The sequence below is a fragment of the Podarcis vaucheri genome, assembly GCF_965113315.1.
Source record: "Podarcis vaucheri genome assembly, chromosome: 4".
Taxonomy (NCBI): Eukaryota; Metazoa; Chordata; class Lepidosauria; order Squamata; family Lacertidae; genus Podarcis; species Podarcis vaucheri.
The window spans coordinates 47,588,208-47,606,107 of NC_138762.1; the positions used below are offsets into that span (position 1 = coordinate 47,588,208).

At 39.1% G+C, this 17,900-nt stretch overlaps 1 protein-coding gene across 1 annotated transcript in view; it reads left to right on the plus strand.

Moving 5' to 3' along the window:
- ROBO1 (roundabout guidance receptor 1) overlaps positions 1–17,900 on the plus strand; it is a gene marked incomplete at its 3' end in the record, with an annotated part of 602,172 nt that overhangs the window by 354,783 nt on the left and 229,489 nt on the right. The window contains exon 4 of the mRNA XM_082220668.1: positions 16,427–16,753. Within this exon, the coding sequence (XP_082076794.1) occupies positions 16,427–16,753 (327 nt within the window). The remainder of the gene's footprint in view (positions 1–16,426; positions 16,754–17,900) is intronic.

Sequence of the window (17,900 nt, forward strand, 5' to 3'; positions counted from 1 at the left end):
GGATTCTCAAGAGAGTTGGTAGAGCTGGTGACTGTATTATTTTAGTTTATCTTTTTAAAAACTTACTCAGTTCGCATTTTAAGGATAGATAGTGGTCTTAAATGGAAAAAAGCAGGTTCTATTTCACCTCTTTAGTCAGTGACAAGAAATAGTGCTGATTTCTGTCAATGCTTCTTTGTTTGGCATGGCCCGTATTAACAACGGATCGTTCTCAATGTGTCTTTGCTTCGCACACTGAAGGCAGGACCGCATAGCAAAAATAAAGCATTGGAATAAACATCTGGATTTATTTGAACACATAATGTACTAGTTACATAGTAATAGTGCTTCACCCTTTCCTGAATACTTGTAGTGGCTTCCCTTGGACTCTTGTGGGCTGTGGCATGCCAGTGGAAAAAATGTTCTTTAAGTAAGGTACACAATGTTGTTCCAAAGACAAGAGTTCTGGTTTTAATTAGTAGTAACACATGAGTTGTTGAATTAATTTTATTTGTAGATTAACGAAGAACAGCAATAGTTTATTGTTATTGATGTATATAGATGAACAAATACATTAGGATATAGAAGGGCAAACAATAATATACTTAATAATTTGTTTACCACTGAGGAAAAAGGTAGGTGTTCTTTTTTAAAAAAACCACCACACTCTGGTTTATTTATTGATTCAAATTTATATTCCACCCTGAGCCAATGTGAATGTCAAAATAAATACTTTGATCAGAATTGACTATTCTCCCCCCCCCCCCCCGGTTTTTACTTTTCCAAAATGAAAGTTTTCAGATTTTGGTACATTTGTATGCTTTGTCTTTCTTGATATGTGGGATGCATTTGCATATCACACTAAATCATCCTAATTTGGGGCTTTCAACCATCTCTTGGTGACTTTTCATCAAAAAGAGAAGCACAGGATTGCCCTGTCTAGTACAGTTACTGCTCAGGGCTGAGTCAAGACATTTTACTACCTAACACAGTCAGGTTGTTCAAAAAACCACCACACCGGCAGTTTACTCTTGTTGCAACATTGATAATGGAGCAGAGCCATGCACCACAGCTGATGGCACTGAACTATTTTAGGGGGCAAAGGAAAACATGTGAGGGTTTGTGCGTACTTTGCCTCTTAGCATTTGCCACCTACGGCAGCTGCCTCAATCTAGCTCATGGTAGGCCTCACCCTGCTATTATTGCTAAAGGTATAAAATGTCAAAAATTGGGTTCATCTTTGTGGCTTAACTGCATATCTGATTCCTCTGATTGTGGACATACATTCACCAAGAACTACCTTCAGGGATTATTGTTTGGGATACCAGACTTTGTTATGGCATCTTAATTAAAAAATTAGGTCTAAATAGTATTAGTTCCTAGAAGAAAAACAAATAGGCAGCTAGGCTTTGATGGAAAAACCATTAGATTCCATATTTTCACCTGTTAAGCCCAGCTGTTCATTGTGGGACTGTTTTTCCCCTTTATGTTTTAAGAGATCAGTTTTCACTACAGTCTATAGAGGAAACTATAAACTAGCTGATGTGAACAATAGCTGGGTTTACAATATATGTGGTAAGGGATGCCTCATTTTGGATGGCAAAACTATATTTTTAATGTCTTCTCCTTATGCTATATTGAGTTCTGCTGGTATCTTATAAACCGGTCATTATACTTTCTGTGCAAACTTGACTAATAGAGAGGTCTATTGACACCATCTGTCTATGGAATCCACAGCCGCTCTCAAAACCTCTGGTTCATTTTTCAGTAGAAATGCATTCTTTATGCTTAATCTCCCCATCTCATCCCCCAACCCCTGCCATCCCTCCAAGGTTTAAAGTGGAGATTCTTGTTTGTATTTCACATTATTTTATACAGATGGTAACCGGACGTGCAAAACGAGGGGGGGTGGGAGTTGAGATAATTAAATGTGTTGTGCAGATTCTCTATATAATCTGATATGTTGGCACATGTTACATAGGCAGTAAGAAAACCCTGGGGCAATCTGGACATAAATAAAATGGTGGTAGCTCATTTTACAGATAATTCCCTTTAACTATTCTGTTCTTTTGGAAAACCATGATGTGGGGGTGTAAATTCTTTCAGTGGGTTGCACATTTAGTCCAGATATGCTAGGGTGCCTTAAAGACCTTTGCCTGGTTTAATAACAACCAGTTTAACTGAAGCAGTACGTTAGAATTGTTTAATCTTTATTTACAGCACAGTTATTGCTAAAAGACAATGAAGAAATCCTATATGGATAGAATGAATCTAAATTCTGAGCAATGACTTTATGGGTGATCACTACATGTACTTCGTTATTAGATGCCCAGTTCAACATTAAACGTAAAACATTGTGAAGCAATTTAACAAAATATGCTTTCTTTTTTTTACTATACTCTCCCTCCAGAAATCATTTTCAACATGCAGTTTGAAAACTCTAATGCCTCTTCCTCCAGAATGGCACAACAGAAACATTTCTATCATACTTCTTGTTTTAGAATTTTGGACATCCATTGAAGTTGATTGGTAGTAGGACTGACAAAAGGAAGTGCTCCATATGCAGCTTAAATAACCCTACATTTGGTGATTGCCTGTAGGTTAGATGGCTTTTTTAAAAAAAATAAACAAGTAATGAAAATAGTCTATCAAGAACTTAATCGGCATATATTAATACAGTCCTATATGTTCAGAATCAGATTAAATTGCCTCAATCCATGCAAAGTTAAGAAAAAGAAGAAAGCTGAGTGGGAAACATGTCTTCTCAAAGAAAGGTATCCTTGGGGGGGGGAAATAAACCAAATCAGCTTTTTGTTTGATCTAATGGTAGAGCATCTGCTTTTCTTACTGTTGGTTCCAGGTTCAATGGGGGAAGAACCCTGCCTGAAATCTTGGAGGTCTCTGCCAGTCAGTGTAGCCAGTACTGAGGCAGATAGACCAGTGGTCTGACTCCGTATAAGACAGATTCCTATGTTGCTCTGACATTTACAGAAATCAAAGACTGTTATTGCTGCTGGTCTAATGTGGGTTTTGCAAATACCAGCTGGATTTGTACAGGGGTTGATTCACTAAAGTATGCTGAAGGCTTGTGACAGTCTTTCTTGGCTACTAATGATTATGGTAGACTACTGAGCAATTTGGAAACTGCTGGTATTGCTAGTAGGAATATGGGGTGTTGTGTCAGCAAATGTAGAAGATCCACTGTCATTGTGGGTTGTACTGAGGCCAGCAATGAGCTAATACAAACTGCCGTGGTTACTCATTGACAATGCTTTGAGTGTCTAGAATTTTGCTGTTTTGTGCTATTATGTTACACACTGTTCTAATTAATTTTAACTATACCTACATATAAATAGTGGTGTTAAACTAGATATTGGATTTATCCAGTTTTGCTAGGTAAAAATCACTATAAAGTTCTTAACCAATAAAAGAGCTAGTTTGATGGATAGGCAAAGCAAGCAGTTCCAGTGCACATGCTCGGTTTATCAATGTTAATAAACTTAAGAATGTCTCTTGACTACATTTAATTGATTTGATCTTACTTTCTAGGAGTATCACTTGACTTTTTCTAGTAGAATTGACACAATAGTGACCAGTAGACTAACTAGTTTAGGACAAAAGCAGAATTTCAGGGTGAGGCTTTATATTTTCACTCAGAAGTCAGACCCATTGACTTCAATGGAACCTCTGCAGGGGCAAGTGTGTACAGTATTGCAGCATTTAGTGTACTTTCAGATGTGATAAAATTCCACCCAGGATTGAACTATTTCTTCCACTTTGTCATAACAGAATGTTATTGGTTGCTCTACAGTACAGTGGAACCTCGTGTTATGGACAGGATCCGTTCTGGAGGCCCGTCCATAACATGGAATTGACGCAAGCCGAAGCGTCGCATCTGTGCACGCGTGTGGTGCGATTTAGCACTTCTGCGCATGCGCGAGCAGCGAAACCCGGAAGTAGCCGATTCCGGTACTTCTGGGTTGCCACGGGACGCAACATGAAAACACGTAACCTGAAGCAGACGCACCGTGAGGTATGACTGTACAATGAAGTTGTTATCACTTGGTCACTGACTTTATTGTTAAGAAAATAAGATTGGAGTATGGACAAGGCACTCAATATATGTCATGGGACTCACATGCACTGGTAAAGGTAAAGGTAAAGGGACCCCTGACCATTAGGTCCAGTCGTGGCTGACTCCGGGGTTGCGGCGCTCATCTCGCTTTACTGACCGAGGAAGCTGGCGTACAGCTTTCGGGTCATGTGGCCAGCATGACTAAGCCGCTTCTGGCGGATCAGAGCAGCGCACGGAAACGCCGTTTACCTTCCTGCCGCAGCGGTACCTATTTATCCACTTGCTCTTTGATGTGCTTTCGAACTGCTAGGTTGGCAGGAGCAGGGACCGAGAAACGGGAGCTCACCCTGTCGGGGATTCGAACCACCAACCTTCGAATCGGCAAGCCCTAGGCTCTGTGGTTTAACCCACAGCGCCATGCACTGATAGGTATCTGTTAATGCATGTGACACATTGCTTAGATTAGAATACAGTCAAACCTCAGTTGTTGAACGTAATCCATTCCGGAAGACCGTTCAGCTTCCAAAACATTCAACAACCGAAGCGTGTCTTCCAATTGGTTGCAAGAGCTTCCTGCACTCAAGCGAAAGCTGTGTCGGACCTTCGGCTTCCAAAAAACGTTAGAAAACAGGAGCATTTACTTCTGGGTTTTTGGTGTTCGGGAGCCGGAACGTTCCAAAACGGAGCTGTTCAGGAACCGAGGTTTGACTGTATTGCTAAGAATAGTTGCTGTGATCAAGAGAATTTGGGACGCACCATCTGCTGTGTGACTTCTTCAGCAGTATTAAAATTCCATAATTTTTGCTAGACCTCTAATAGTTCAGAACAATATACCATATTAGCTGGTGCTTTTCAGTTTATGAAGATACAAATGGGGAGTCACATGTTAGTCTAAGCTCCCCAGAGGAAGGAATTAAATTATTTCACCATCTTATCAATAAATAAATGATGTTGGGTTCATGAAGCTGACAATACCCAGTTAACTTTTTCAACCTGCCCTTATTCTGGCATTCTAACAACTGTTTGTTGTTGTTGTTTAGTCGTGTCCGACTCTCCATGACCCCATGGACCAGAGCATGCCAGGCATTCCTGTCTTCCACTGCCTCCCACAGTTTGGTCAAACTCACGTTCGTAGCTTCAAGAAAACTGTCCAACCATCTCGTCCTCTTTCCTCCCCTTCTTCTTGTGCCCTACACTACTATTACATTTTTAAAAAATGTTGATCAGGAAATTAGAGTTAACAACAACATTTTAGTTTTGCTGCCAGCAAGTTAAAATAAAATGACTTTCCTACCAACATATTAAAACAAAATGACTTCTTTTAAATTAAAAAAAGAAGTGATATACTTGTGCAATAGATGTTTAAGGAAACTTAATGATTATATGCAACTAAAATTTGTCTCAGTTGAGCTTATCGTTTCCACTTTAATATGGCAGCAGCTTAGGATAAAGATTTAATTATTTTAAAATGCACATGTCCTCCAATTCTCTTTAGTGTTTTTGACTCTGGGCCTTCTCAGATTTCAGAATACTCAATGTTTGAAATTTGTCTCTAAACTAATGTGCAAAACAATCTGTCAGCATTACCCTGTTCTGCAGCCTTCCAATACACTGAAAGGCATTCCCTTTCCCCAAATCAAATTCTAAATATAGCATTTAATGTGCTTTCTTCTTTCAAGTCTGTCTAATATAAGTTCTAGTGTTACTGCTGAGATCCAAATCTTTATTTCATGCCTTCCTCTTTGATCGAAAATATACTTCTCTGTAGAGAAATTAATAATTAAACAGAAATTGTGTTTAAATTAATAAAATAATGCACTAAGCCAAAGTGCTAAAGGAGCGAACAAGTGAAAGAAAATTTTCATTTCTGCAGTTCCCATTCCAAGTGATCCCCAGCAGCAGCTAAATTTTGATTGTTATGCTATTCATTTAGATTACAGACTCTCTTTGGGTGTGGTTATGTTGATTTACCTGTGAAAGCATCACACCTTTTATTCTTTTTGTGCCTCATTAACCTGGTGCTCACTAATGCTTCATGGATGTTGGGAAAGTTGACTTTAAGGTTTCAATATGACTGAGGTTGACTGCATTCCTTCAGGGATTTGTTACTAATCCTTTAAAAGGCTGTTTGAAATATTTTGTTTTCTGAAAGTATAAATGTCTTTACAAAATTACCCCTAAAATTTTGCCTTGGTACTTTTTTCATAGAAGCTAATAACTCACTCAAACCAAAGCTCTTCAACTATCATCTTTGACTCTGACTATTATGCATTAGTTTTTAAAAGCTTCAGTGGATGTTTGAGTATGTCAAACAAGAAAACACAAGCACTGCCCAAAGATGCATGACAGGTTCTTGAGGAACCGTCTGAAAAGGAATTCATAAGTTGTGCTTCATAGTATATTTTATCGCTTTTATTTTATATTTTACCATAGCACATTAGGTATGCATTGTACTAGTAATCTATTTCTCTAACTGTGATACCTATGTATATCTGTTCAGAAGTATGTCCAGGTAAGTTTGTAAACTTAACTGAAAGCTAATTTAAGTTTTCACACTGTTGTAATCATTTTACAACGAAAGTCCTAAAGTGAGAGGCAGGTTGAATGGGAGTGATGGTGAACTCTGAGACTATGCCGGGCATTGCACCAATATATCGCTATACTAAATACAACATGCTTTGCATAGAAAAAGTTCCAAATTCTTTTTAAAAAAAATAATATTTATTAAAGTTTCAAAAGGTACAAAAAACAAAACAAAAAAACAAAGAAAAGCACAAAAATCCCACCCTTCTCTGCCCGGTTTCAATCCCAAACCATAGTCTGTTAGTCCGTCTTTTTAGCCTGGTGACCTTACGTCCGAGGCTCTCAAATCTCTCTCAGTCCCTTTCAGCCGGCTTCTTTGAAAGTCCCTTATGATTGACACCCAAACTCGAAGAGGCACTTTCTCAATAACGTCCATGATCCTTCCAGCCGGGCCTACTTGTTTAGAGGTGGAGCTCAAGCTCTGTTTCTTAAATCCATGTGTCCCAAAGACTCCAGCTTCCACCTTGGTCGAGCTTGAAGTTATCTTGACAGGCCTCCGGCTCTCGTTTACCTTCTGTAACATTTCGGCCACCCCTCCTTTCTGCTCCTCCTGTTCAGCAAGTATCTTTTCCTCCTCTTCAGTCTTTGGTTTCTTTTCCTGTCCATCTGCCTGTGTTTTGAACATCAAGTCCTTTTCCAGCTCAGAGGGTATATTTACTGTTGACTTCGGTTTTGTAGGACTTGTAGACAAAACATGGCCTTGCTCATACATCTTCCGCAGCTTTCCCATGAGAAAGACGACCTCATCCAGATCTGCCAGAATTTTCCGACCTATTTCCATTCTTGTAATGTCCGTGAATCCCCTCTAGAGGGATTCTGGTTACTTAATATTCCTTTCACTTCCGATCCAAAAGTCAAATTTTCTGGAACTTTTACAAACAAATATTAACACTAAAGCAGTGTTAATTTTTATTGATGCGGAGAAGGCCTTCGACAACATCTCTTGGAAATTTATGAAGAAAAACTTGGAAGGGATGGGAGTGGGAAGGGGGTTTGAGAATGGAATAGAAGCAATCTATTCAGAACAAAAAGCTAAGTTGATAGTGAACAATGTGGTGACAGAAGAACTTCATATTGAAAAAGGAACACGTCAGGGGTGCCCCCTATCCCCTTTATTGTTTATATCAGTTCTGGAGGTTTTGCTGAATATGATAAGGGAGGATCGGCAGGTACAAGGAATACGGGTCGGAGCGAAACAATATAAGCATTTGCAGATGACTTGGTTTTAACACTACAGGAGCCAGAACCTAGTACAAAAAGAGTTTTGGAATTGATTCAGAAATTTGGTCGGGTGGCGGGTTTTAAGTTGAACAAACAAAAAACTAAGGTGTTAGGGAAAAATTTGACAGTTACTGAAACAGAGGGGTTTCAGAAGGAAACAGAACTAAACATTGTTAAAAAAGTGAAATATCTGGGGGTCAATCTGTCTTCTAAGAATTTGAATCTATTTAAAGATAATTATGAGAAATGTTGGTCAGAAGTTAAAAAAGATTTAGAAATTTGGTCAAGATTGAAACTATCCTTGTTAGGCCGAATTGCAGCTATAAAAATGAACGTTTTGCCAAAGATGTTGTTTTTGTTTCAAGCCTTGCAGGTTGTGGACAGAGTGGAATGTTTTGGAAAGTGGCAGAAGGATATTTCTAGGTTTGTCTGGCAGGGCAAAAAGCCCCGAATAAAGTTTAAAATACTAACTGACGCAAAGGAGAGAGGGGGGTTTGCCCTGCCAGACTTAAGGTTATATTATGAAGCTGCGGCCTTCTGCTGGATGAAAGATTGGATTTTATTGGAAAACACTGATGTCCTAGATCTGGAAGGCTTCAATAATTCGTTAGGTTGGCATGCGTATTTGTGGTATGACAAGGGGAAAACACATGGAATGTTTAAAAACCATATTGTCAGAAAAGCAATATATATGGTCTGGAAAAAATATAAAGACTTATTGGAAAGCAAAACTCCGAGGTGGATTTCACCAATAGAGGCCAAAGCTCGGAAAACACCCAATATGGAGGCATACTGGCCGAAATATTGGGAAATAATAGAAAACATTGGAGGTAATTGGAGGTTGCAGAGCTTTGAAAAATTAAAGGATAAGGTGCAAAATTGGCTACACTATGCCCAAATTAATGAGGTTTTTAAGCTAGATAAAAAAACAGGATTCCAGGTGGAAAAATCGAAACTTGAGACAGAGTTGCTAGAACCAAAGACCAAGTTATTATCGAGAATGTACAACTTGCTGCTTAAATGGAACACCCAGGATGAGATAGTTAAATCAGCAATGATAAAATGGGCTCAGGACATTGGTTATAATATCATGTCTGAAGATTGGGAGAGGTTATGGACCACCGGTATGAAATTTACTGCATGTAATGCTCTGAAAGAAAATATTATGAAAATGGTATACAGGTGGTACATGACCCCGGTCAAACTGGCTAAGATATACCATTTGTCCGATAATAAATGTTGGAAATGTAAGGAAGCTGAGGGGACATTCTTTCACCTCTGGTGGACTTGTCCAAGATTGAAGGCCTTCTGGGAAATGATCTATAATGAGTTAAAAAAGGTGTTCAAGTACACCTTTCCCAAGAAACCAGAGGCCTTCCTTCTGGGCATTGTCGGCCAGAAGGTGTTAAAAAAGGATAGAACTTTTTTTATGTATGCTACAACAGCAGCAAGAATTCTTATCGCCAAGCATTGGAAGACCCAAGATTTGCCCACACTGGAGGATTGGCAGACGCAATTGATGAACTACATGGAACTAGCCGAGATGACTGCAAGGATCCGAGACCTGGGAGAAGAGGCAATGGAGGAGGACTGGAAAAAAATTAAAGACTATCTGCAAAAGTATTATAAGTTGTATGAATTATAAGATGCCGTATGATTTGGAACGTTAGCCCCAGCAACGAAATTTAATTATCTATGAAATTGGACAACATTTATGAAAGAATCAAAGTTTAAATGGGTAAAAACGACATTATGTTATATTTTTAGAGTAAATGGAGAATAAGAGATTTAAACTTAAATTGCAACTGAAAATACACACGAAATAAGGGTATAATTTGCTGATAACTTTATTATCAAGAATGCATTATGCGGGAGATGAGGGGAAGTCCAATGGAAATTTGAAATAAGTTCCTGAAATGGTTGTGATTTTCTGTTCTTTTTTTTCTTTCTTTCTTTTTTTCTATTCTGTTCATTCTTTTGTTCTTTCTGTAATTTGGAAAAATGCAATAAAAATTATTATAAAAAAAAACAAAAGTCAAATTTATTTGTATCAATCTTTCTTTACTTTCAATACTTTATAACAATATAACCGGCTAAAGCCAAAGCTTTCAATTTTTTCCGACTTTGACAGCTAATTTGACAGCTGTCAAAGTCTTCTGTAAACCCTCAGCAGGCTCTTTTCACGGATTACTCCCGGTCTCGAGAAGAGTGGCACTTAATCTAAACAAATAAACTCTTGTCCTCCAGCACAGTAACTTAAACTTTTAAATCCGTAGAATTAATAACTTTTATCCAATCAGGGGGGGGGGGACAGCTCTTCTCGCAACCTTAGTTGACAAATCCTTGCTTTAAACTGTTTACAATGGGGGGGGAGACGGACTTCCTCTTTGCACCTCCCCCGCTCGTGCCAAATCCACAAAAAAATAATAATTTTAGTCCAATTTCCAGATTACTCACGGGTTGTTGTTCTTGATTTTAAGTCCAAATTTTGAAAGGAAGAAGTCAGCGCTCTCCGACAAATGGCATGCGGCTTCGCTCGGCAGGGGAAGCAGAAGACTCACAGCACCGCGCCGCTCCCCGTCACCCGTTCCGTAGCCTTTAAAAAGGCTCCTTCGCGGGTCGGGAGAGCGCTAACGGTGCCCGCCGAGTCACCATGTCCACGGGCATCCACGCCCGTGGTTTTTAAGGGTCCCCGTGTCGCCGGCACGGCAAGACCCAGCCCCTGTCGAGCAGATTCCCTCTGGAGCTTGGAGGGAATCCGCCATTAGCCAATCGCGCTAACCCGGAAGTCCGAAAAAGTTCCAAATTCTATCCCTATGTCTTCAGGTATGTTTGGTAAACACTCCCATCTTAGACCCTGAGGCATCTATTGCTGGTTAGTGTTGACAGTCCAGTGGTACCTCAGGTTACATACGCTTCAGGTTACAGACTCCGCTAACCCAGAAATAGTGCTTCAGGTTAAGAACTTTGCTTCAGGATGAGAGCAGAAATCGTGCTCCGGCGGTGTGGCGGCAGCAGGAGGCCCCATTAGCTAAAGTGGTGCTTCAGGTTAAGAACAGTTTCAGGTTAAGAACAGACCTCTGGAACGAATTAAGTACTTAACCCGAGGTACCACTGTACTGAGCTTGGTAGACGTAGTGGTTCCAAAAGTGTATATGACACTTTTGAAGCTAAGTAGCATAAGATATCTAGGTGCACTGCTTCATGTTCCAGGAGGATTGCAGTATAAGAGCCAATGCCTTTGTCCAGATATTAACATATAAAATGCAAAACTTAATCAATTATATAGACAGTTATATTTTTTAAAATGTGGCTATTTTTGCACACATAGCAAGATTTTGTTGTGCTGATTATTTAGAAACAACAAGGGGCCCTGAATAATTATTTGGCAGAGGTGGCAGAGCCCGTAATTGTGGCTTCCATGGCAGACTTCTCCTCCTCCTGCAACTGCAACTGCTGGGGAAAGATGTCCTGGCTCTTCCCAACATTGTGCGTGCAGTACATGGTGCTTAGGGTGCTTGATATGTGTGGCACACGAGGCACACTATGCTCAGTGTGCATGGTACTTAGGGAGTTCAGTCAGTGTGTGTAGCGCTCTGGGCCTGTGACACTCGGAACGCAGTGTGGTTGGTGCAATGTCAGTAGGAACCAGGACCTTTTCCCCCGGCAGCTGCAGGAGAAGAAGAAGCCAGAGCTTGGGATGCTTGGCACATGGGTGTGAGACCCAACACAGACGCGACACCAGTGCTCCCAATCTGCTTGGTAAGTTGGCGCATATGGAGACAACAGTCCTGACATGGGAGAAGTTTTAGAAGTAGGACGCAGAGAATACCAGTGTGATTTATAAACAGAGTCAAGGAAGCTTAAAAGGAGTAAGAAGGCTGTCTTCAAAAAATTGAACACTTGTCCAAATGAGGGGAAAACAAACTTTGGCAAAAAAAAAGATATAAGGAGACAATAAGTGAAAATAATTCAAGGAGCATATTGGAAAAACACGGATCATCAACAAAAAAATGTTTAAATACATTGGTAGGTGAAAACTGACCCGGAAGGCGGTTGAACTTCTAAAAAACTAGGGAGTCAAATGAAATTATATAAAGGCTGACTGAATTGTTTTGCATCTGTAAAACTGTTGTACTGTTTTATTGTTATTAGCCGCCCTGAGCCCGGCTTCGGCTAGGGAGGGCGGGATATAAATAAAAATGTATTATTATTATATTATTATTATTATTATATGACTTAATGTAGGACAGATCCCTGTGCCTGAACTAACTTCAGATTTCTCCATATTCTCACAGGATTGTTGTGTAGATAAAATGGGGGTAATCCTCCCTTATACTACCCTGAAGATATAAATGTAGGAAATAAATGTGCATACTTAAAAAAAAATACTTTCCCTACAGCTCTCAACAACACTAAAATGATACAATCACTCCCTGGAAAAAAATTGCATGCTGTATGTGTTCTAGATGATACCTTTGCTTTTTGCCTAAGATTATATATGGTTGCTAACTACTATAATGTATAGCAACATCTAATAGTCAGATTTCTATACAGATAATGGACCTTTCACATTGGGCTACTCCTTTCTGTTTAATTTATTGGTTATAGCAGGTGATTATAGGTATAAAAACATGTTGTTGTTTTCTTTTTGGTTCAATACTTTAACTTTATTATACATCCCTAAACAAATCTTGTTTGTGCAAGCACAATTACTTCTTGCATAATTTACCCAGAGTTTTCTACACTTTCAACAGACATTTTATTTGTAGACTTGACAAATCATAAAGCTAACTTTTCCCTCTTCCAAATACTAGTTTGGGGAATTTTTCTTCGATATATAGACAGAATTATGAACAGTTTGTTTTAGAAGTTCAAGATCTGAATTTTAACTTTAAGATGGACAGGAAAGATGGACAGGAAAGATACTACCCATTATTCTTCCTTTTAATATAATGTATATTAATTGCTTATTCTAATTTGTTTTTTGGGAGGACCCTAATTGTTTTGGGTTAAACAACCAGGTTAAACTAGTAAGCGCCCATCTTACACTATGCAGCCCATTCTTATTGTTGTTAAAAGCTGGCTGTGAGGTGGTGTTAGGAATGTCTGATGTTAACAATTCTTAAAATATTAAATATTCACAGTAGATTCATGTGGCCATAAGTGGTTAACAAGACTTTCAATTGGGCATTATACATTGTGTAAACCTCGAAAGCAGCTGACCTTCTGTATCCCTGGTGTTTCCTGAACTGGGTTTCATATCCTGTTAATAAATAACTTTAAGAACATATAGACAGTTCTGACATTTCACTTACCTTTCCAGGAAAACAGAATGAGATTACAGTTACAGATTTATTTAAAAAATCTTTCTTAAACAAATGCATGTCTGTATGCATGTAAGGAGAAGCTGCATAATTTATCAAGAAAGTGAGTGTATACCAGTTACACTGAAAAGAGGCAGAGCTTTGGTTGCAACTATCACTTGCAAGTGCATTAAAAAAAAACCATTTAGGGCATCCCATACTACTTGAGAGTTTATTCTACTTATGTACATCTGTTAGGCAGCTTCCCAGTCATATAAGAAGATGTGAATGTTTTTTTACTGTACAGTGGTTATTTCTGTCAGAAAGCGTGTTCTCCATCACGGAGAGCACGTGTTGCGGTTGGGCATTCCAAGACACCTTGCTGTTTCTGGGCAGATGGTTTGGCCAACTCGTAAGCAGGGGCGGGCTGTTACTGGGGAAATTTAGATGTTGCCAATTAGTGATTGACAGCCCTATTTGTTAAATACAAGGCATGCAGCAATGGACGTTCTCTTTCGCTGCGTGCTTCGGATCACCCGCCCTCCCTTCCCTAATGTTAGGCTGTTTGCTTGACCTTGCTATTGCTTGTCATGGGGTCGTCTGCTTTGGGGAAGGGACCCGGTAGGAATTTTGCCATTTGGTTGATTAGTGTGTGCCACTTGGTTTTCGCCTACCACATAGCAAATCGTCACAACTTGTAAGGTTGGCGGTTAGGCATTGGTCTGGAATTGGTTGCTGGAGGGGTATGGATTCGGCTGTGCCTGCCCCCCAAAATGCTGCTGCTGGTGGAGGAGTATGGATTCGGCTGTGCCTGCCCCTCCAAAATGCTGCTGCTGCTGCTGAAGGGTTTTACCGTTAAAGGAACCCAGGGGCTCCCCCATGCTTTTGTCCGAAACCCCCTAGCAAGGGGCTAGGGCCACGCAAGCCCCTGGGAGCATGCTGGGGAGAGGTGAGGCATGGTTCCCAGTCCCGTCTCTCTCCCCAGGTGACTTACCCTTCCTGACTTCGCGGGGGGTGCGAATGTCAGAGCTGTCCCCGTGCGGGGGCAGTTAGTGCTACCAATGCCTAAGCAACCACTCACATTGCTGTACAGTGTTGCTCCGCAAGACGAATGCCTCGCAATACAAAAAACTCGCTAGACGAAAGTTTTTTCCGTTCGTGATTTGCCTCGCAAGACGAATTTCCCCTATGGGCTTGCTTCGCAAGACGAAAACGTCTTGCGACTTTTTTTCTTTGACTAAAAACAAAGACATGTTTTGTTTATAAAGTTAATTTATTTTCCCTTAAATTTTTGAACTGCTCTTTACAGTATGTGTGACTTTAAAGAGCAGTTAATAAACTGTTGTTGTACCAAATTTGGCTTTGTTTTGACTTTTTTTGACCATAGGAACGCATTAATTGATTTTCAATGCATTCCTATGGGATTTCGTGCTTCGCAAGACGAAAAATTCGCTAGACGACAAAAATTGCGGAACGAATTAATTTCGTCTTGCGGGGCACCACTGTATTTGTGGCCAAAATTATGCCAAAAATTAAGTGTCAATTGTGTTTTCCTTTGGGGTGTATTGGGGACCTCGACACGCAAAGCACTTGTAGATGAAATGATTTGGAAACGTGGAATTAAGCCCATTGATTTAAATTGTGGTATGATTTGTTTTGATACCACCAATTGCCATGAATAATATAATTGCAGCTCTTGCCTTTGTTTGAATCTAAAAAGTGATAGTGTTAGTTTTTAAAAACAAGATGTGCTTCCGAGTATTTGCTTATTTCCTAGTGCACTCCAGTATTTTCACACCTAGTGCACTATGTGGTCTGTTCATATCTGGGCTCACCTGAACCAAAGATGTTCTGGCTCGCATGTCATTCTTCCAGCCAGTCTGTTGCACCTGCTCTCTATACAACCCCTTTGTATTTAAAAACCAACTGAGGAAATAAAATTTTGTCAGAATCTTGGTATTAGTTTGCAAATGAATTGTGTGAAGTCGATCAGTATTATGTACACAGTAATTGCTCTTTTAACCAAAGGCGCTGAATATTTGGCATGCTATATCTTTCAGTCTGAGATGTGAAATTTATACTAAAGCAGGTTGTGCAAGTTTGTTAGTTTCCTCTATTGCAGTGATTATCAGCTTTTAGAAGGAGAAATGTGGGTTCTTTGTAGATAAAGTATGTAACTAATAAGTATTGTGTTTCTGTGTTTACCAACTAACCCTTCTGGGACAGATTTCTGACAAGAAAATTACAGGATTTGTGCCCTTTGTAAGATTTATGTTGATACATAAAGTTGCTTCTACTAAATAAAACACAAATTGGAACTTAAATAACTTGACTATAAGGATAGAAATTAAAAGTATAGCTGTGGAAAAAGATTACTCAGATGTCAAAGCTGTTACATCCCCTCTGGCGGCTGTCATCAAATTTGTGGTTAATGTGTTCTATGTGCCACTCTTCTCTTCATGAAAAATACAGCACACTACAATTTAAGGAATTTTATGGAATGTTTCAGATAAGAGTGACTTTATTACAGCACTTAGGTGGAAATCTATTCACAGGCAGTTCCTTGTGTTTTGTCTCTCACCCCGCCCCACTTTATGCATGAAGAAAATCTGCATTTTATATATTTGAACCTAGCATTTGCAGTCTCTTCATGCAATCCATCTTTCTGGAAGGTGTCAAACGACTGCCAGACTAAGTATGGAACAGTGGGGTCACAAAATCAGAAGCCAGTTTGTGATAATGCCCCAGTTTTGTTCTGGAAGTTAAAATCATCCATGGTTATATTTCCTTTAGGAGGCAGCTGAAGATAGTACTCTTTAAAAGATACTTCGATCAAAATGTGCTGAATTTTTGGAGATGTGTATTTATATATTGCTTCTTCACTTTCACTGACTTCATCGATTTCATGATTGTATTGATCTTATGTTAACAGTACAGTAATACTACAAGCAACCAATTAATTCTTAAAGTATTGTACTGCTTTTAAATGTTTACTGTGAACTGCTTTAAAAACTCAGGTCATAGTGGCAAGCATGTTAATTAGCAATAAATATATTGTAAATGCTAACTTGGAAGAACATATAATTGCCCATAAATGTAATAAAATCTTAACCAACTAGATGACATCAAGCTAACTATAAGAATAACCAGGAAGTACTTGTTGATTTCCAAGTGTGCCATTTTAAATCTAAGCCACAGCATTTCCATTGCATCTTAACAAGAAGTAGACATTTAATTTTTTATTTACATTTACCCTCCTTAGGTTCCCGTCTTCGCCAAGAGGATTCCCCACCTCGCATTGTTGAACATCCTTCGGATCTAATTGTTTCTAAAGGAGAACCAGCAACTTTGAACTGTAAGGCTGAAGGCAGGCCAACACCAACTATTGAATGGTATAAAGGAGGAGAAAGGGTTGAAACAGACAAAGATGATCCTCGTTCTCATCGGATGTTGCTGCCAAGTGGATCTTTATTTTTCTTACGAATAGTTCATGGCCGCAAAAGCAGGCCTGATGAAGGAGTCTATGTCTGTGTAGCAAGGAATTACCTTGGTGAAGCTGTGAGCCACAATGCATCGCTGGAAGTAGCAAGTAAGTATTTCTCCTCTTTATCCATCACTGTTAGCCACCTTAGAAGCAGCTGCTTGAGAGGAATTTTAAATACAGAGAGGTCATTAGCTTTTCATGTCTGAGCTCAATATATACAAATAAGATATTTAGTTAGGTTTGAGTGCAGAACATTAGCATTCTACTAACACTTGTATATAATGTTTATATTCACACAAGCAGATTATGAATATGACTAAGTAAATTAGAATATCTGCTTTTGTTTTGACTATATGGTCAATAAGCTAATTGTATTCAGCAGTACATATGGCACTGAGCAATTCTGAGCTAAGCAAAGGGGAGAAAAAAAATGTACCGACACATTTCTTAAGTGTTTTAATGAGTAAAAAATGGTTTCAATTAGTTACAAAATGCTGTGAGGTTATCCTTGCACACTCTTGCATCTACTGAGGGGTGTTGCAGCCACATGTTTTGTCATTCATTTTAGTGTGCTCACGTTGACACTCTGTTACAGTATTTAACAGAACTTGCCAAGTGTACTAGAGGCCTAGAGTTTACTTACATTCACTCTAGCATGTTCTCCACACAAGTATGCACTATTGATCAGCAGACATGAAATATGCTGGGAGTTGTGCAATTGGTAAAGAATATTAAGCAGAAATGTCTTTCTGAAACATTAGCAGAAATAAAAACTTCCCCATTGCCTTCATGCAGGATAAACAATGCTAAAGTTGGGCATGTCCCCAGCTTTTCAGTGTAAGTTAGTTAGAATGATTCTGTTTAAATGTACTTCAAACCTTGTACAGGAAGTGCCTGAGAAAATGTTTGATCCCCCCCCCCCTTGTCTGCAAAGCTATATGAATTGGTACACAAAGATTTTTAAAATGCATGTGCGGTACTGATTGTGTATTTTGTGGTAGATTTTAGGGTCATATTGTAAAATTATCAGTTTTGGTATATGGTAGATGTGGTTGTATGCTGGTTTCTTTATACCCTGGGAATTTTGTTGTTTGTTTAGTTTTGTTGTTTGTTTAGTTCAGTATCTAAAATGTCTAATATGTGAATATACTTGTTCTCTATTAAATGGCATCAGATTTGATTAAGGACTAAATCAGTGCTAAAGTATTATTACTGCCATTCCACTTCTCAGTTTTTAAGTGCACTTATTACC